This window comes from Aulonocara stuartgranti (assembly GCF_965226115.1).
Source record: "Aulonocara stuartgranti genome assembly, chromosome: 18".
Taxonomy (NCBI): Eukaryota; Metazoa; Chordata; class Actinopteri; order Cichliformes; family Cichlidae; genus Aulonocara; species Aulonocara stuartgranti.
In genome coordinates, this window is record NC_138954.1 from 3,573,717 (window position 1) to 3,595,321 (window position 21,605).

Consider the following 21,605-nt stretch of genomic DNA (forward strand, 5'->3'; position numbering starts at 1 on the left):
CATGGTGACCATGTGACACCTCCACACTTCTCCTTGGAGCACTGCTGCTAATGCACAGTAGGCACAGTTTCTCACACATAGTATTTGTTTTGGCATTTTGTCCCCAAAAGTGAGTGTTGGTCCCCACAAGCATAGCAGCATGGAAGTATAGGAGAGCAGCAGGACAGCCTCACCTGCCATGAACGCTGCAGCCTGCTGTAAGAGGTGAACAGAGGCGTATTGGATCATAATATTTTCCTCGTTCTTTTTCACAGTTTTTCTTGAGGCCTATAAGACTACGAAATTGTCCATCTGTTTTTATATTTGTAAAATTACTCACTGCTTTTCAGTCACAAACACACAGCCAGGGGGAAAGTGAAGGAGAGGAGATCAACTAGAGCAAATGTACAGTTTCATTAAGCTCTCGTTTAAAGTCACAGCAACAGACTGAAATGCACTCCGTCTGTTTTCTCTCTTTTGATGACTTGAAGATTAGTGAAGCTGAACAACACATGCATATTTATTTCCTGAACTCGTGTTGTGTGCACACATGCACGTAGCCTTGCACATCCATATTCCGGGTGCTGGTTTTATACACACATAGATGTGAAAACAGGCAGATTTACTTGTAGACAATCCTCTTATTTTGGAAGTTCCATCACTTTTATCCAGCTGCCCCCATTCCTTACGGTTTTCCATTTCCCTAAAGCAGGGGTGGGGAACTCCAGGCCTCAAGCGCCGGTGTCCTGCAGGTCTTAGATGTGTTCTTGATCCAGCATTGATTTAAATGGCTAAATTACCTCCTCAACATCTCTTGAAGTTCTCCAGAGGTTTTGCCAAAGGTTTCTTCCTGTTAAAAGGGAGTGTTTATAGAAGGTCATATGATTGTTGGGTTTTTCTCTGTATGTATTATTGTAGAGTCTACCTTACAATATAAAGCACCTTGAGGAGACTGTTGTTGTGATGTTTGGTGCTGTATAAAAAACAATTGGATTGAATTCAGGTGTGTTGACCCAGGGTGATATCTAAAGCCTGCAGGACACCGGCCCTTGAGGCCTGGAGTTCACCTCTGCCCTAAAGGCTGACCAGGTCGCTGTCACAGTGTTCCTCAGTGTCTCTCAGCTGGCCCTCCAGGGAGTCTCTTGTCCCAAAGCTGGATGGACTCACTTTAACCAAAGCTGATTCCCGTGCACCACAACGGGTGCAGAGGAGAACGAGGACTGTCGTTGCCAGCTGCGGTCCATGAAGGTAGAGTTTAAGACCATTGGCGGAGAAACAGCTGATTTAAATTGCTCGGTTATTTATTTGCCAGTAAATAAAAGATCACAAATAAAACCACATGAACTGAACTGAAAGGCGAGCTCCCAGATTGGACGCCTGTCACAGACATGAGCGGGCCGGTCAAAGACACAGATATGTGTGTTTATTTGTCACGGTGCACGGCCCTTCTCACGGCTAAATCAAATTGAAGACATTATGTTAATTATTACTAATATTAACCCTGCCTGATTATTTTCCATGTAGCTGTTTATAAGCAGCGCCTCTTCCCGGCCCAGCGCTCCTAATGAGGTCTTGTTAAAAACATCCACATCACTGGCATTTCCCTTTAATGAGTGCACCGGCGGTTTCCATGCTGATGCCCTTTATGGCAAACCGGCGCTGCTCTTTTCCAAAACAACATGGATGCCGCCACAGCTGCCGCAGCTTACGGGGGTTTTAATTTTTGTCTCCGTGGGAGGAGCAGAGGCCTTCGGGGGGGGGGGGCCGAGCAAGAAATTGAATCAATGCTGAGAGCGTCCTGGGAGAGATTCACAATAACGCACAGTAACACACCGTAATGCTCTGTGAGATACAGTGATAAGCCTCGGGGGAGAAGACTGGCAGAAGGATGGCACTGCATGTGTGTGTGTGTCGCTTAAAGGAAAAAAGCCTTTGATACTCCTACATGTTTTCAGTTTTTAATGTGAAAGTGCCTACAGGAGGTTTTTTCCACACAGGGTTTCCTGCTGCAGTATTTGAAGCGGAGGCGGGTCGAATCAACTGAATTAATGACGAGAAATTTATACAAGTTTTAGCGAATGCAAGCTTAAAGGCTCCTTTTTCCTTAAATGTGGGAGCGTTGGTTTTCTTGGATGCTTGAGCTTCGTTGTGCAGAATGGTGTGCAGCATGTTAAAGCTGCTGAAGATGGAAAGATTCTAGAAATTTAAGGCGGTTTGTGATGATGATCAGGTGGGAAGTCAGTGCTGGTCAACTTATATAAGCAGAGATTTGGAGACCTGAAGTCAGAAAGCACCGAGGTGGATCTGAATTGAAGCCAGAGACAGCTTCACATCCTGTGTTCTGTATTGTTTTAATGATAGACTCAGAGTGTCATTTAAAGAATATTAACAAGGTAAATCATAAATGAACCTGTTATTACGGGGCAGTATATACATGTTCCCTGATACTGAGCGTAGATTTTTAATAGTGATATTAAGGTATTTTAAGGACTTTTAAGGAGTCTAAGTTAGGCTACTGTTAACATCAGTTTTTACATATAAAACAAGTTACTAAATCTGTAAAGAAGCCTTCAAAATGGTAAAAAAGTCAGAATAGAACCAGGGGAATATATTTCACCCGTTTCTTTTAGTGCGTTTTCTTTAACTTGTTCTTTGTGCTGGAAGTGAACGAGAACAACAGCTCTCCGTCATGGTGGTGGAGCTGCACGTGTGCTCCTTTTGTGTGACACAGTGCGGTGCTACATTAGCGCCTCCTCCCATCACAGCAACCAGTCCTGAAGTCTTTACTGGTGCAAACCCTGAAGCTTCAGAGTTTGACACTAAACTTTGAAGCTCGTCCAGCACACTCAGACTCTTACTTACTTGCTTACAAAGCTCGAGGCAGCTAGTTAAGAGTACAGTACAATGTTTATGTTTTTACCCCTTAATCCTAAAAGGCTGATGCGAAGTTGTCATCGCCTGCTGGGCTTGGCCGGGCGGGTGAGTGGCTAGTTGGCATGGAGACCCAAGTTTATGAATGCACTAACTCAAGAATGGTTTCAAATCGCAGTTACTTTGACATTAAGGTCAAAGGTCAAGATTTCTGATAATCTTGTGAATGTCTTAACTCTGGAATGAGACGATGTAGGAGTTTAGGAGGCTGAGGGGGTACCAGTGGCAGTCACCGGTATATTTGAAATGTATTTTCTGGGAATTTACCATTATTCTTTTAAATGGAGATATTATCTGAATTTCAGGAGCGGGACCACACCTCATTCACGCCCCTTCCAGCCTCAGGCTATATATGCCCTCTTCACCAATACCTGCTGTTCTCATTTTCATGCCCCTCATTAGTACACCTTCATCCTTCATTGCTCATCGTAACTGAGGATGTGGTCCCAGATAGTGACACGTGTTGCTCTGTTTGACCACCGCGTCTCTTACGTTTTAAACAGATCCTTGTTTTAGGTGAAACGTACTTCTGACTGTCCTTCGGGTCTTTTCTGAGCCGGTTTTCCTCTATTTTTGTTCAAGATCAGATTCAGATCAGATCCTTTGCTTTGTTGGATTTAAATTTGACATTGGCGGGGTTGGCAGGGTAATGACCGACTTGGATATTTACATTCACACATTTGTTTGGTCTAGAAAGGTTCAGGGCTGTAGTGCTAATGTGAAAACCACATCAGCCTCAGTTAACTAAATGACAGTAATTATTCATTGTATATATTATCCAAGGAGGTTAAATGGATGCCAGACATTATTTATTTGGGAATTTACAGTATTCTGCACCACCTCCTCCTTCTGCCAGGCTCTCGTCTCTGTTAACACCAATCCATCCAGATCAATCCAGACGGATGGAGAGGATTTCGGGCAGTTGGGAAAAGCACCCTTATGAAATGTCAACTTGCTCTCTGCAAAGCAACCCTGCTGTGAAAAGCACCAGAAATCAGAAAATCCCCTCTTCATGCTCCATTTTTTCCTCTTGAAATGTGCTCTCACTGCAGCAATTTCACTGCAGAGGAAAACAGCGGCAGAGCACTTCTCTCAGCGACAGAGGACACCGAACTGTCTTTTTGAGGTTTTTATCATCTGTGACACAATTCTGCCTCAAGTGTGGGAGCAAAAGCTCTCAGTCTTTTATTTTTGAAAAAGACAGACAGGCGGGGAGCAATGAAACGGTTTTAAAGCTTTTTGATCACTTTGATTTACAGCGTGCTTTGTGTCAATGAGACTCATCTAAGCTGGAAAGAAACATTTAAATGTGGTGTTGTTCAGATTCCTTTCTCGTTGACCTTCTTCTTCATCTTCCTCTTCTGTCACTGCAACGCTTCTTCACTATGTGCATGTATCTGCAGCTCCACATTCAGCACCCTGTGTCTAATATATCCACTATCAGGTGGGGTGCAGTGGGAGGAGCCAAGTGTGGGGTGATCTGTGGCAGAAAGATATCAACAGGAGGGAAAGGGAAAGGCTTAAAGGGTGGTAGTGAGACGTGCTCTGATGTATGTTTAGAGATGATGGCACTGATAAAAGGACAAGAGGCTGAGCTGCAGATGTCATGATTTTCATTGAGAGTAACCAGAATGGACGAGATTAGACATGAGTACATCAGAGGTAGGGGTGGGCCGGTGGGATAAACGGTATACGGTAGAAATGATATCAATTTGGCCAACGCTAGAGATTTTGACTATACCGTCCTACCGCGATAGCGCATGTTGATGGTGTCATCAAACTGCGCCTGTTTTGGTCGAAAGCATGGCAGCGGCTGCAAGCATGGAGCTTACAGGTGGGAGGGAGGAGGAGGTGCTCATAAAGAAGACCGGTGCGACGTCGGTCACATGGACCTGGTTTGGGTTTAAGCAGTCGGATGTTGAGCAGAAAAATATCATCTGCATATTATGCCGGTGTTCTGGGAATCTATCCTACCTCACAAACCATCCTACCCCTTGTTTATGCACGTATGCTGCGCATGCGGGTAACTACAGAGCCCCGCAAGGGACATGGGAGAAAAAAATTACGATGAACTTTTGCGAGATCTCGCAAAAGAAACTCGGAATTCACAAAAGTTGAATTCCAACTATGGTGGCAGCTACTTAGTTGTAATATTACTCTTTCTGGGTCACAAAATAAACTTTTAAGATATTTTGAGGCGTGAATGTAGCTGTATAAACGTCAAATATCTGCTCGGTTTACAAGACATCACATATTTGCAAAAGTGCTGCGACGTTTCCGGAGATCTGACACCCACCATGTCGAAGCTAACGGGAGGTCGAGACCTACTACAGCCGGGAGGAACATCGCTCTCCCGGCACATCGTGCCTCGGCGCGGCCTCCGAAGAATGCAGCTAAAAGTTTTGCGAGATCCCGAGTTTGTTTTGCAAGATCTCACAAAAGTCCATCTTAATTGTTTTTTTCTCCCATGTCCCTTGCGGGGCTCCGTAGGTAACAAAATCCCCAAATTTAAATCATTTTTTTAACCCATTGTGAATATTTCTTATGGTTATGTTAGGGTTTGTATTAGTCACAAGTCGCCGTCAAATTATAATACGGGTAGGACGATTTGCCGAAGTTGGACGGTTTCTCAGACAGTAATAGTGAAGAGAGGATATACAAGTAATTTGTTTTATCACCTTTAAACGGAGCACCTTTTTGGAACATGAGGAAAGCCAAAAACTGCGCTTTCCACAAACACCCATTCAGTTAAATGGAAAGAAAAAAGTGGCCCTGCACACCAAAGGCACTGAGAAAACAAATCAGCGGTGGATATCACAAATGCCATTACCGTGTAGTTGTGGTGCCGTTTCTTAGAGTGGAGAAAAGCGGCTTTAACGATATGATTAAGACACTCGATCCATGTTGCGAGGTACCTGGCTGCGAACATTTTAGCTGAACTGAAACACCCAAAGTAACATTTATTTAAAAAAAAGTTTTGCACAATAAATGTTCTTAAAATTCATTCTGTACTTTTTTGAAGTGTGTTTATTTTTCTGCAATGTATCTGGTATGTGAGGGACAGCTCAGGTTAAATGATTTGGAGTTAAAGTCAGAGAGCCTGAGATGGTTTGGACAATTGCAGAGGAGGGACGGTGGTTATGTTGGACAAAGGACGTGGAGGATGGAGCAGCCAGGCAGGAGGAAGAGAGAAAGACCTCAGAGGAGGTTCGTGGATGTAGTGAAGGAGGACACCGAGGGTTGGAGTGACAGACGAGCATACTGGAGGAAGGGTGAACGTGATGCAGATGGTCCGCTGTGGTCCTAAAGGGAGCTGCCAAAAGAAGAAGAAGATCTGTTAATAAATTAAAGAAGTAAAGGCATCTGTGTTGGTGGACTACACACACTATACATCACATAAACACAAACCTTAGACGACCTCGAGATTGCACAAGAAGCTGGAACCATGCTAACCCTGAAAGGTCGAAGTCATCGCTGATGTTATTGGAATACGTCATTTTGATTATTTTTGAAGAGTCTTTCCAGTCAGGTGACAAAAACAATAATCACAGTGACACACAACAAAGAATCTTTTAATGTCGGGGTCATCCCGATGATGAGCTCAGAGGGCTAAAACCTGTATAGACCGTAGACTATATAGAGAAAAATGTGCCTGCATGATGATGACCTCAGTAAACACGTTCCTGATGATTTACATGTACAGCATGTTTCCATAGTCTAAATCATGTTAAAGCAGATCATAAACCAGGCTAAGGCCTTATGGTGGATGTCTGCCAGCCTCTCAGTCCCATCCAGCCCTGATTTAAAACATCAAAAAACAAAAAAACCCAAAAACTAAATGGCAACAGGCCTCGAAACATAATGTCATTTTCTACATACAGTCCATTATTACGTTATCCTGGAGTTCTGGGCCTTGGAGATGTACCACTTTTTCCAGTTGGTAATTTGTCTGAAGATGTTAAAAGGCACAAATCTCATCAACCTGGCTAATAATATTGATTTATGGATCAGCGGTGTTATCAGTATCCTGCAGGTACTCTACATGGTAATCTTTGTGTGAGGAAATAGAAGCCGTCCTGTGTGACCTTTATAGAGATACTGTAGAGCAGGGGTGCCCAATCCCGGTCCTCGAGAGCTACCGTCCTGCAGCTTTTAGATGCATCCCTACTCCAACACAGCTGAATCAAATGGTTTGATTACCTCTTCAGCATGCCATCGTGTTTGGCAAAGGCCTGATAACAAGCCATTCATTTGATTCAGCTGTGTTGGAGTAGGGATGCATCTAAAAGCTGCAGGATAGTAGCTCTCGAGGACTGGGATTGGGCAGCCCTGCTGTAGAGGGTAGCAGATGCTCGAGTCCTGTCCAGACTTGCCCGTGACTATAATTACTCCCCATGTACACAAACCCTCTGAGAGTACAACAAATAAACACTGTGTCATCCAACTGAAGTATGATAAAAAAAACAAAACAGTTCAGGTAGAAATCCTTGTCCTGTTTGAAGAGCTGTTTGTGGAAGTCGGGTGAAAGCTGTGAAGGGTTTTCCTCTGTGAGTGTTTTTAACGCTTGCATCATGTGAAGCTCCAGCAGGTAGGAGGAAGCTGGTCAGGCGGCGGTGAAATCCCTCGTGCTGCTCAGGAACACGCTCGTGTTGCTTACTGTTACATCAGCCCGACGTCCGATGCTTTTAACGGGCCGAGCCCTACATCACTTTATGTGCTCACAGCTGATGAAAGCTTTCAGTGTTTATACTGTCATCTTTCACAGAAATTTCAAAGAAGACGCTTGAGTTTAGTTTAAATGTTACACAGCTGCTCTCTGGATTCCTTTTTTAAATTTAGACTATATTCAAGTCTGCCTTAACGGTAGATTCATTTGTTCAGCGAGTACGCTTTTTGTTTCCATAGTTAAATACGTTTTTACAATGAAATTACTTCATAAATCTAAATTACAGTCACGCATAATATGAAACATGAAAATGTACAGTTTTGGCTCCCTTTCCAGTTACAGATCATCACATTTCTGTACTCAGAGTTGCTTTTCATATAAAGACTTACAGTGTTCTGAATTTCTGGATTGCTGTTGGGTGTCAGAGCAGAGTGCTTTAAAGTTTGCATGAATCAATATTTTTGTATCAGGATGGATCAAAGACTTTATGTAATGGATGAGAGTTCAGTTAGAGAAGCACGATCAGTTCTGCAGAACTCGTTAACCTTTCCCATTGAGAGAAGATTAACACAATTTCAAATGATTATTATTAATGCATCTCCTGCCAGTCCAAATCAGTTCTCTCTGCTGCCCCCAAGTGGCCAAAAATGAATAATTAGTGCTTTAAGCTAACGTAGGCGAGGATTCCTTCATAGCCAAATCAAGATACTGACTTATCTTGTTATGTAGCCCTAATAAAACATAGACATAACATAATATTTTACAAATCTTTCATTTGAATATGTATTTATATCTTAAACATATTTTATCCAAACATAGTCATGATGTAATTAATGTACATGTCAGACTGGCTTCATTGGTTTAACCTGCACTTAACCTAAAGCTCTTACAGTTCAGAGCTCAGAGTATTTAAAGTGTTTGAAAGAATACAAACGTCTCTGCGAAAACCTAATTTACTGATACATATTACATGTTTGAGTTTATTCTAATGGAACTATCAGTCCTTAGAAGGTCTTCATAGACGGTGAATAGACATCGGTACATGTGAAGCAGGAGTTTGAATGTTCACTCATTCCAGAATTAATGTTTTAGCACCTTTCTTACCTGCTCAAGTACCAGACGGTCTGATTGCTGTTAAATAGATGTCATAGATCATTGACTTGTACTGGTGGTTGAAAGCTCATTGGTGTAACAGATGATCAGTACCTGTCTGGGCTCACCTGACAAGTGACATATGGTTTAAAACACTAAAGATGAGGCCAGTGAAAGTGCTCAGCTCTTAATGGCTGACATCACTGTGGCTGTCACCAACTTTTACAGTAGTGGCTCTATTTTTGCTTCTGCTCCCTGTAAACAGAAATCATTTGTACACTGTGAGATAAAAGTTGTTTGAATGAGGGATCTCTGACAGACGAGTTATTGTGACTGAAAACTAAACCTGACAGCGCTCCTGCAGTTTTTCTGGACTTCCCCTCACTGATTTGATTTCTTGCCCATGACAGACGTCAGTGTGACGTCAAATCCCTTCAAACTCTCCAGCCTACAAGGCCTTTAAACCATCTCACTGTATGTGCCTCTCTCAGTTTATAACTGCATGAAGTCTCGATGCTGCTCCTGGGTCACATCCAGCTCTAATGGTAAAAATAAGTGACAGACTGTGTAACATATCACCACAAACATAAAGGGAGATTGTGACAGTTTGCAGCACCGTCACAACTCTTCAGATTACACCACGGGGACTGCAGCGAGCAAACAATCCTTTCATCGTGTCACATCACCTCGGGCCATCATATTTTATTGAGTACTATGTATGCATCTTAAAGTACTCTGAGGTCATGGCGTCCTCTGTACAGCTCTTCATATAACTTTTTGCTAAAGTGATTTATTTTAAAAAATGCATTTCAGATAAAGCTGTAAAATGCGTCTCAAAAAGAAAAATATGGACCTGCTGCAAAAAGTTGGCAAGAAAAAAAATCAAATAAGGTGCAAAAAAAGGGAAGTGAGCACAAGATAACCAAGTGGAGAAAAAGACACGGAACAGAAAAACCATAGAAAACCAACTCGATGCGACAGGGACGTCACAGTGTTATTGATTTACTTAAAGCTTTGATCTGAATTCATTTCATTGAGTTTGTCAGTTTCCATGCAGTTCCACATGTTAGCCTTCAGTACCTGTGGACTCGTCAGGCTACGGTGGCACATTTGTAAAGGACCATTTTGTTCTGTGTGAAAATAATCTCATGTGACTTCCAGTGTGATGCCGGTAGGACCCCCTCCCCGATCACACAGCTGGAGATCAGCAGGGTTCCTCTGTTGAATGTCGGCCTCCACCCCCCTCTCTCTCTCTCTCTCTCTCTCTCTCGTCTATATATTTCTAGTTATTGTTACAATTAAAAAAATTAAATGGCAGATACCAATGTGCACAACTTCCTTTCAGTGATTTCTTTAGTCACAGTAATTAAAAGTCCCACGTGGTTTTTCCTATGTTGGAAAAACTCAGAGATGGTTGAAAACTTGCATTGCTAAATGTAACCGATCTACTGTGAGACGCATCAGTGATGACGTCACTTATTTCTACAGTCATACACTTTATTTATACTTGGCAGCCGACAGGTCTCGTTTATGAAACGTCCTCACTAATATTGGGATTGAAGTTTCTCCAGGAAAAACTTTTAATGATAAAGTTCTTCTAGTTGTTATTAAGGATTAGATTTTCTCGTTGCAATCTTTTTAATTTGCTTTTCAGCCTCTTATTTTTTAGATGAATAGGGCAAAAAGCTGAAGATTTTCCTCAATGTTGTTGTGTTGAATACAAAGATAATCGATATAAGATGATAGTTTGTATTTTGTGTTACAAACTGCTTTAAAGTCTGTTGTGATTTTTGCCTGATATTTGTTTTGCACTGATTTGAAAAGATGCTCTTTTTTTCTCTTTGATAAATGCTTGATGAAGATCTTACAAATTGAAATGTTTCTTTTCATAAATATTTTTAGAATTAAATATTTAGTTGGAGAAAAATATTGTGCAGATGTTTCCCCCTTTTCAGCCTAATTAATAAAGACATAAAATTGCCTCAGAATATTTGTAAATATAAACAAAGAAGCTTTGAATGTTGGTTCTTGCACTCCAAAATGTGTCAACAAGCAAATCTCCTAATCCTCTCTTTTTGTGTGTTCTAGATAGCAGCTCAGGCTGTGTTGTTCATGTGCATGAACACTGCTGGGATATTCATCAGTTACCTGTCTGACCGTGCTCAGCGTCAGGCCTTCCTTGAGACGCGGCGCTGCATCGAAGCTCGGCTGCGACTCGAGACAGAGAACCAGAGACAGGTGAGCCGCAGACAAGTTTTTTTTGCCTCCTGCAACTTTTCAAGCTTCGGATGATTTGTTAGTCACTGTCTGTGCTGTGTTCTGTTTAATACATTTGCAGCAGTTAAATTTTTCTGTGTGTTTTCACAAGACACTTAAAGAATGAAAGCAAGTTTAGGATGCGTGTTCAGAGCCAGGTTTGAAGATTTGTGTGAGTGCTAGCAGCAGGGCTGTAGGGACAGCTGTTTGCACTCCTTTAGTATCACCACCAGGTCAAAATGCTCGCTTTACAATCTGGATGGACTGGAACACAGTTTGGCTCAGATATTCAGGACACCCAGGATTAAACTCAGGCTGTTTGCTCAGTTTAACGACCTCTGAACTCCTGCATGTCCTCCTGAATCGTCTCTGATGTCTTCCTCTTTCTGTCCTGCCCTGCAGCTCCATTGTCGGTATGCTTTGCCCAACATATCCACTATCCCTCATCTGCACATGTCCAAACCATCTCAGTCTCGGCTCTCTGACTTCATTTCCAAACTGCTCAAACTGTCCCTCTGCTGTACTCATTTCTAATCCCGCGTCTCCGGCCTGTGCTCGAGCTGATGCACACCATCACCACATCAGACAAATTCTGAATCTGTGGTTGAAGTATTGGAAGTGTTGAGAATCCATCATGGTGGTTTATATGCATTCTAAATGTGAGCAAATCGTACCTCAATACCGTCAACATGCTAGCACTTGCTATTGTGTGCATGGCTAGCATGCTAAATGCTCCTTGTAGACTTGTTTAAGTGCTGTTTGCTCAGTGAGAGTTCATACGCCGCTGCTGAAACTATTTCAGGTTGACCCCTGTTTGAACTCCAGTGAGAGATATTGGGCAGTGACCTCTAAATGACCTTCACAAACCACTGGTGCACCACAGCAGCAACGAAATCCTCTAATTTACAGCAGAATGATGTGTGAAGTGCACATTTTCACCCTCTGCTGCTTGATGCTGAAGCTCAGCGTGAGGCGACTTTAAAAAAAGAATCAAAACAAATTATGGATTTTAGCTAACAGGGCCGAGTGTTAGCAGCACCGCTAACGAGTCCTCTGAGAGCAGAAAAACATGGACGCTGCATTGATTCAATGCTGTCACACATACTGTGTCTCTGTGCATGCAGCCCCTGCTCCACACACACTTAACACGCAATCTAATAAGACAACACACGCGCTGTGAGTCAGACAAACAGAAGGCACGCACACATAAGCAAACACACACACACACACACACACACACAGTGGCAGATAGTGTTGTGTATGCGCTGGAGTGGACAGTGAAGCTCTGAGAAGCCACAGAAAGCTTTTACAGTGGTCATGTTTCCTGGAAGGCTCTGGGCTGGCTGTAATGGAGTAAGCAGGGCCCCGCCCCTGAAAAGAACAGTGTAATGACATCCAATCAGGCTCTGTTATTTCTGTTAATGTGTTCCAGGAACATAGTGGCACATTTCTGGTTACAGCATCTCTCCAGAATACTGTAGGGTCTTCATTATAGCGCTCTTTGAGGCGACTGCTGTTGTGATTTGGTGCTATATAAATAAACCTGAATCGAACTGAACTGAAGATTGGATCATACTGCTGCAAGCAGAAAACCAATATCTATATTTTTAGATAACTCACAAACTTCCTGTTGTTGATCAGTAAACAGTGAACACCGCATAAGGTTTTGAGTTTAGAAGGATTCGTTTTGAATTTTAGGTTACCTTTGGATTAGGGTTCTGTTATTGTTTCCTGTCGCTTCCCTTGTCATTTGTTACGTCAGCGTTGTAGCGTCTGTGCCTTAGCGCTTTGTAAACACTTTCTGGACTTTGTGATTTTCTGGACTTAAAGAATCATTATTCTTTAAGCATTGAGAATGCTTAATGTTCATTCTTGTTTCCTGAGTCTTGCATTAGGGTTCACAAATGTTTAAGACACGCAGATGGTGTTTGCTGACTGGTGCACTGCTAGAGTTTTAGTTTAGCAAACATTGGACAACATCAGATCCTCAAAAATGAAAGCTTAACATTTGGCTGTCTAAAAAATATTTTTCTGTTCCTGACAAGAGTAATGAAAGGATGTTTCCCTGACAGCTGCAGTGTAATAACTCTAAAGAAAAACAGTATTAATGAAGCAGTAATAAGCAGGTTATAATACAGATGAACTCAAAATTAGCCTCCATCCATCCATTCATTCGCTTCCGCTTATCCTTTTCAGGGTCGCGGGGGGCGCTGGAGCCTATCCCAGCTGTCATAGGGCGAGAGGCAGGGTACACCCTGGACAGGTCGCCAGTCTGTCGCAGGGCTAACACACAGGGACAGACAACCATTCACACTCACATTCACACCTAGTGGCAATTTGGATGATCCAATTAACCTATCCCCACAAGTTGCATGTCTTTGGATGGTGGGAGGAAGCCGGAGTACCCGGAGAGAACCCACGCAAACACGGGGAGAACATGCAAACTCCACACAGAAAGACCCCGGCCTGATGGTGGAATTGAACTCAGGACCTTCTTGCTGTGCGGCAACAGTGCTCACCACCGTGCCACCGTGCTGCCCTATAAATTAGCCTTTACATTGAAAATCCACCACAAGGTCCATGTGGATCTTTGGTACAGTCTGAATGAAGACAGACGTTGTCAGTGAGCTGCTGGAGGGCTTCAGCTTTCAGCTAAAATCAAGCTTCACTAATGACTTTCAAAGCTGATCTGACATTGAGTCCGCTGGCTCTCAGCTGTCCAAACCAGGGTCCCTGTCCAGTGGAGCAAACACTCTGCAGCCCCCTGTCCACACACAAGATTTTAGCATTTCTAACATTTTGTTATGTGTCTGAGATGACTGCGGCATTCTCAATTCATTTACTATTTCAAAACCCCCTTGCTCTTATTTGGAAAGATCAGTCACTGCTAATCAGATAGCCTTCCTTATTTTTTTCCTACTTATCCTCCAGATAATCTCACACCAGCTGCAAGATTATCTGCAGGATAAGGATTAACAGGAGAGGTGGCTGATTATATTGCTCAGTTATTTGCCACAGAGTACTTTGATGAATATATGTCAAAGTCTGTCTCCTGTAAATTTACTTTACCTTTATTAACCGGGTACAAATACTGTAAATGAGCGGCCTTTGTGGAGTTTGCATGTTGTCACTGTGCCTGTGTGGGTCTCCCCAGGTACCTCCCGCCTCCTCCCACAGTCCAAGGTTAGGTTAATTAGTGATGCTAAAATACCTAAATTCAGCATACGTATGCTGTCTTTGGAAATTCCACTTAAGTTGAAAATTTCAGCAGATTTCTTTTGTTTATGTTTAACATGGGAACTAAGATTACTGTCTTGATGGCAAAAGGAGTTAAGAGAGGGAGAAGAGCTGCTGATAGAGTTTCCAAAACATAATGTAGTTAATAGAATTTATATTGTAATATTTTATCCCAGAGTACTGCGACAGGAAGCGGTACTATTTGCTCAAATGGAGCTCCTTGTGTGATTGCAGCAGGAGTTTGGCTGACGTGTGATTGAGCAGCACAGACACATTGCAGGGTTCAAAGCTTCAGTCTGAATTCAGGACGACTCTGTAAAATCCACATTTCTTGCAGTGAGACTCCACCACCAAAGCCCGGGGCGTTTGGTTGCGACGCAGCAGCCGAAGAATTAGCAACGCTTCACTGAAATGTTTGTCTGTCTAAACCTCAATTTGTGGATGCACTGCTCTGCTTTCCAGCACAGACACCAACACAACAAAAACAACAGCACAACAGAGGCGTGCCGAGAGCAGGGGGCGGTGCGTGCTCAACAACACAAGCACCTGCTCTCCTCTTACACATTTCACACTCAGCTGATGGTCACGTCCACAGTGGTGTGTCAGAGAGATGAGCTGTCCAATCAGCTTCTGCTCTCCATCACAAGCTGCAGGATCCCAGTGACTGAAACATAAACAACAATATAGCTGAGATTTTGAGTGATCATGTAGCTGGATGCATGAATTATCAATATGTTATTATTCTTTGCTAAAGATAAGGGGTTCTGTTTTTGTTATGACCCCTTTTTATTTTTGCATCGTATCTCTTCCTGTCATGTGTGAGTGTTTACCTCTGGATACTTCAGCTGCTCTTCAGGTTTGGTTTAGTTAGCTTGTTTTTTTCTGCCACTGCAGCCATAAGCTTGCAAAAAATACTACATAACATTAACAACTGTCAGTGCTTTGCTGTTGGGTCCACTCAGGACTTTCCCCTCTGAACTGTGTCAGGGTGATTAGTTATGTAAATAAAAAGTATTGTTCGGGGTGCTGGTACAGCTCACTGTATGCTGGGAGGCTACAATGTAAAGTATGAGGTGTGTTCTGTGCACCGTTATGCACTGGTTTCACTGGTCCAGCCCACTTATGAGCTAAGACGAGTACGATACCCCAGTTTTAAAAGTTTGTTATCATGAAGACGACAGTTGTAAAGTGTCATAAAAAAGATGAAAAGAAATAAAGAATTGTTGAAGAGTAATTTTTTGATTAAGGTATTAAATCAATGCAACAGGAAGACCACCTGATTAGATGTGAACAGGTTTCCATGACAACAGATGAAACAGTGATTAGCTGGGAGCTTGGATGGATGTGGGTTTCAAAGTGGCTTGCAGATGCACAAACGTGGGGACTGCTAGGATAACATGTACATTATTTTCCATAGAGATGTACCGTTTGGATGTGTATCAGCTAAGCTAACAGCTGATGTGGACTGGCATTTTCCCTCCTCTGGACCAACTTTTTTTATCGTATGTTAAGGTTCAAAATGATTAGAGTTCATGATATTTTGATGGTTTTCTTTATTCTGATTGTGGTGATTTTTATGTTAGAATTTGCTCCGATGCTTGTTTTTACGTATTAGATGACAATCTTTGTATAACCGCTGCTTCATTATTTACATCTCTTTCTACAGCAACGATGGAACTGTTGTCATTGCTGTGATCGCAGCAGAGGACGGTGTCGCTATCTCCCTCTCTCTGTGCGTCTCATTGCTATTATCCAGCCTCAGCCAGCCTCTCTTTGCACTTGTGCTCGGGGTCTGAAGAGGCTCTCCAGGGCTCTCAGACAGCATCATGCAGCTTCACTGAGTGCACATAAGGTTGCATTTTTATTTCTTACTGGAAAACTCATCTGTGAGCCAAGCAGGGAAGAAAAACAAGTGTGCTGTCTTACAGTTGTGACTGCAGAGGAACCGTGCAAGCTGATGACAGCAAATGTTCTCAGAGAATTATAGACGATCTAGTGTAACGTCGAGGTGGGAATCACCAGACACCTCACGATACAATATTAAAACAATACTTGACTCTGTCAATATTAGTGTGATTTGTTACATTTTGCAATATGCTGAGTATTTGGACTAAAATATATTGCAATTTATCACCTTTTTTTTTTTTACTGCAAATTACATCCTCAAAGTTAAAATGTATCAAAACCTGTTTTATCCAATAAGATAAAGTTACCTCACTTCAGTGTTTTCTTTTTGGTGCCAAATGAGATTATCAAGAATGGCAACATTGTCACTAAAACCAACAAATGTTGCCATAAAACGGAGTCGGTCTGTTATCAGTCTGTGATTGAATGTGGTCAAGCCAGCAATTATACGCAATCTGTTTCTGATAATACAGCAAATACAGTGATAAATCATTGAAAATCACATATCTGCTTCCGTCTAAATAGACAGAAATTGAAATTTAACAGAAATTGACATTTAACTATTACATTTGCACTTCACAGCCTTCCTGTTCTATAGGAATATAAACCAGAATACAACCAGCTGGCAGCCAGTTGAGTCCCCTCGTGTTGAGCTCATAGACTGAATCATTCAGACTGATGGAAACATTTGTGCTCATTTATAAATTAAACACCAATTATTTGCAAACCTTTTACAATCTTTCCAAGCGTGACTGCAGCCACTTAGAGAAAGGTCGCCTCCTATCATGCGACCTTGCAGCCCCGTTATTCGTAGTATCCTGGCGTATTTGAATGTATCTAATCAAATATAAATATATTTTCCCTCAGCCCGTGTTTCAAGTCGTAGAGTTTTTGGGAACTGTTTGCAGTTGCGGATTAATCCATATTTGGAGCTCTTTGGTGAGTAATTCCAACAGCAGAGTGCTGTATGTGGGGCTGAGTCATAGTGAAGCGCGGTGTGCATTCATGGTAATGAAAGAACATGATGTGCCCACGTGCAACCATCATGTTGTCTTCAAGATTTACAGCTCTTCAAATGGAATATCACTTTAGTCTCTATCACAAATTCATTCCAGTGAAAATCTCACCAGAAGACACACCAGAGAGAATAAAAGGCAGATCGCCGCTCTAATGTCAAAATTCTGTGCAAAATTTCTTTCAACTTGTTTATCAGATTGGGAGCAAAACTAATCTCCCGCCTCGTGCAGATTTCCTCTCGTGTTTTTAAACAGTGAGTCTTTAAGATGTAGAACAGGGCCAGCTGGTTCGTTCGGAGCCTTTCCAGCTATTAGACTTGTCCCTCTGTCATCCCTTTGGCGTAAAATATTCCAAAAAACCTGCAGGGCTTTTGAGCATGTGCGTGCCGTGTACTGATGTCACTGTACGTGACGTTCTGGTTGGTTCTAATGTATTCAGTATCTGAAAGAAGCAGTTGCTTGGCTCTGGTGCGGCTCCCCGAGGCCAAAAGAATCCTGAGGGATGCTGCATCGCTCCCACTCCAAATCTGTTTCTGCTTTAGCCAAGTGGCACCGTGTCAGTACAAAAATCACAACACAAACTCGTTTACTTGTGATGTTCCTGCGAGCGCGGAGGCTTTGGAGGATCCTGCTCGAGGAGCTTAGGCTGGCAGAGCTCAAGCCATCTTTTTTAATTCATTTCTCACACACACAGCCCCTCGTGTAATTTCTTTTTAAAGGCTTTATTTCTGTTCCTTCGATAATTTACTGTTGATGTTCTCTCGTTTATTATTGAAACATTTACATACATCAAACATAGTTTTTGAATTTATCCATAAAAAAGGCTGTTTCCACTTTTTAGCTGTAGTTCAAAGCATTTAGTTTAAAAGTGAAACAATCTAAAGTAATGATGTGAAGAGTTTACCTTCCTTCCTGTGTTTCTGGACGTAGATGCTGCTGTACTAGAAGAACTCACACTGATCAGCGTTCATCTCAGTGCAAGCTGACATCAGCTGATGGCTCAGCACTTCCTGTTTTCCATATGTTGCCGTGTAAGGTTGGGGAGATCCCAGGACAAACCTTTGCCTATAAACTGCTGCAGGAGTGTGTTGGACTGTTAGGTTTGAGCTAATAAAACTCAAAGTTGTGGTTCATGGGGTGATGGCCTCGTGCTTTTACGAGGGTTGTTTACAGCAGAGTGTGAAGTGGCTGGAATGAGAATTAGCGCCTTTAAATCCGAGGACCCGGTTCGCTCAGAAAAGACCGTCCACTCTGGATTTGAAGGCTTCAAGTAGAATTCAGATATTTGTTGTTATTCAAGCAGCTGACTGTGAAGCTGAAGCTGTTGATGTACCGGCCTGTGAACAATGCTGGCCTCACCTTTGGTCACGAGCTGTGGGTGGTGACAGAAGAAATAGGAGCGCAGATAGCAGTGTTGGTGAGCTTCTCCTGAGAGGTGACTGGGGTCAGCCGTAGACACAGGGTGAGGAGCTTGATCATTCAGGAGGCTCTGAGTAGCTCCTACTGGGAGGAGACCCCAGGCAGACCCGAGGCATGACAGCTGACAGATGAAGTGTCTCGTCTGTCTTAGGAAAGCATCAGAGTCCTCCTGAAAGACCTGGGGGAGGCATCAGGGGAGAGGAAGATCTGAACACCTCTGCTTAGTCTGCTCCCTGTGGACAAATTAACGGCTGGAAGTGCCAATCACAAAAACAGTTCAATAGTCAATGTTTTTTTAACACATTGTGATTTGTCGGTATATGCAGATGTTATGTTATTGTTCTGTATTGTGTCTTTTTGTCATTTCAAAGCGATGAGATGATTCATTTTTCTCCCCAACAGGAACGACTGGTGTTATCAGTCCTGCCTCGTTTTGTAGTTTTGGAAATGATCAACGACATGACAAATGTAGAGGACGAACACCTCCAGCATCAGTTTCACAGAATCTACATCCACCGCTACGAGAATGTCAGGTGAGGGTCCAACAGCAAAACACCTGTGTGTGCCCCGATTAAAGACATTTGAGAGGTTTTGCTCTTAAGAACAAAACTGTGACATTTACGTAAAATGTGCAAAATCTGACATCACAGAAAATGTCATCCTCATTAAGTATCATAACTTTTAAGAAGTGAGCTGGATATTAAAGTGACATTTCCGTATTTTATTCAGCATTCTTTTCGCAGATGTTAAAGGCTTCACAAACCTCTCCACGACGCTGTCAGCGCAGGAGCTGGTGCGAATGTTGAATGAACTCTTTGCACGCTTCGACCGCCTCGCACATGTAAGAGCTTCTCATCCCAAATGCATATGTGCATATAATCTGATTTTAGTCTTGAGATTTGAATCAATTTATTTTCCCATTAAAAATATTCGCTCATCTGTGCATTAAAGGATTAATAAATCACATTTCTTTAGAGATACCTCTTAGCAGATCCAGGAACAGTGTGTTCTGGATCAGGTTAATAACCTTTACCTAACAGCTGATTACCTGTCTGTGGTTAACTTTTGATTTACTTTCACTTATCTTATGAACCTCCTCTGAAAATGGCCCAAACAGCAACGCCAGCTTGGCCAACATTTGTAATGTTGTGTGTTGACTCATAGCGTTGACTCAGGGTGAGTCTGGATGCCTCACCTCAGCCACGGGCCGCATCTGTCAAACACTACATCACCTGATCTTATGACTTATGGCTGATTATGTGGAGACTTTTTGTACGATGGGACTCAAATTTTGTTCAAATATTTGGTAAACTGTGTTAGATAGAACTGTTTAGTGAAAGTCAGCTTTAAAGGCGACCAGTTTAAACTGATAATCTCATAGATCCTATAATGTTCAATCAATATTTAGATTGAAACACTTTTCCCAATATATAGTTTGTGAACACTTGCTTTATGGTTAAGTGAAAGCAAACTCTGAGGATGTCACTGTGGATGAGGGAGGTGTTTTTCCACAGCGTCGCCAGGTGTCGCTCGTGGGGATCATGTGATCGTTGGGGTTCTCTCTTTGTTATTGTAGTATATTAACCTTGCTAAATGCTAAAGAGTTCTATAAATGCAGCTGCAATAAGCTGCATTGTTGTGGCAAACTTGCATCTTGCTAGCTAGCTGGTAAGGAATTGCAAGGATAGCTTCTCAGCTCCTTTACTGCCACCTTCTGGCAATAGAGTGTACCATTCAAGATGCTGGTTAAAAATACATGCACATACACCATAAATGGTAACATAAACTCTTTAATTTTTGCTTCTGTGTGGCAGGCTATCACTAAAAACTATTTTCCCAGTTGTATAAAAATAATTACTGAAAATGAAGCATAAGAATAGACTTTGCAGCTCTTCTTTTTCCACATTGTTTGATTGTGCGTGTATGATTTTGGAGCCCAGAGCTCATCTCTTCTGCGACAGCCTCTCATGGCTGTCGGGACTCATGAAAACTGAATAAAGACGCTCCAGTAGAATAAATATTTATTCAAAACAACACAGTGAATATCTGATTCAACATCCACTGTGTACGACTCAGCTGATATTAGATTGCAGAACATTTCAGACTGTCACGCTTGGGCGGTCGCAATTTCACAGTCAGAGAAGGAATTCAGAGATAACCTGATATGTTTTCTGTGTTTTCCTTTTTTTTCTCATTTCTACTGATCTTTAATTCTTATTTCATTGCTTAGGTTTTCTGCCTTTATGGTTATGGTGTTTGTCTGTTTCAGGAGCATCACTGTCTACGAATAAAGATCCTTGGAGACTGTTACTACTGTGTGTCTGGTCTGCCGGAGCCTAGGCCGGACCACGCCCACTGCTGCGTGGAAATGGGCCTCAGCATGATCAAAACCATCAGGTGCTGTCTTCTTCTACTGTCCTTTCTTTTTAACAAAGCTCCTTGTTGTAGGGAAAGGCTTTTACTGCAGCTGTCATCAGTTGTTTATGCCTTTAGTTTTACCTTAAATAGGTGAACAGTAGTTCAGTTGATTTCAGATCAGACCACTTGTTTTCCATCAAAGACTCCTGTGTTGCTTTTACAGTATGTTTTTGGTCAGTCCACTGACTCACTGGAAGCTGGAAGCCATGCATGTCCATGCAATAGATTGATCTTCCTGTCTTACTTTGATTTCTCTAAGTAACAGTGCCAGAGCTTTTTAATTTATTTTTTTTAAATTCATTCTGGTTTCTAATTTCGAGAGTGATCACTGGTTTGCAGATTATGCACTAATATGTTGGATATCAGATTGTTCCCTGTACTGTAAAGTCTTTCTTGGATGGCAGGCTTGGATAAATATATGTCTTCCTCATGTCTTTTGTTGAGGTCAAGACTCAACACAAATCTAAAACTAAAAGTTTGTCTGGTTCACCAAACACTGCCAACGTCTTCTTAGATGGATAGTTTGTTCTATCCATCCATGGCTAACAGTTTTTCTGTTACCTAGACGGTTAGATTTTATTTCGAACATGCAAATATAACTGAAATAACAAGAAAAAAATAAGAAAAAAACTTAAAAACACGTTTTCATGAATATCTCTGTCTACACAATGTCTATGCTCAAAAAG

The 21,605-nt window shown here is 42.1% G+C and overlaps 1 protein-coding gene and 1 long non-coding RNA gene across 3 annotated transcripts in view; one reads left to right on the top strand and one right to left on the bottom strand.

Moving 5' to 3' along the window:
• Positions 1-21,605, top strand: part of adcy8 (adenylate cyclase 8 (brain)) — a 127,817-nt gene that overhangs the window by 39,810 nt on the left and 66,402 nt on the right. For both annotated transcript variants that reach the window (XM_082514276.1, XM_082514277.1), the window contains exons 2-5: positions 10,757-10,906; positions 18,904-19,034; positions 19,231-19,342; positions 20,771-20,898. In XM_082514276.1, the coding sequence (XP_082370402.1) occupies positions 10,757-10,906; positions 18,904-19,034; positions 19,231-19,342; positions 20,771-20,898 (521 nt within the window). The remainder of the gene's footprint in view (positions 1-10,756; positions 10,907-18,903; positions 19,035-19,230; positions 19,343-20,770; positions 20,899-21,605) is intronic.
• LOC309694316 lies at positions 6,001-6,829 on the bottom strand. Its single transcript, XR_014272850.1, has 3 exons — positions 6,790-6,829; positions 6,319-6,364; positions 6,001-6,223 (listed from the first exon to the last, which is right to left on the bottom strand). It is a non-coding gene; the product is annotated as an uncharacterized lncRNA (long non-coding RNA).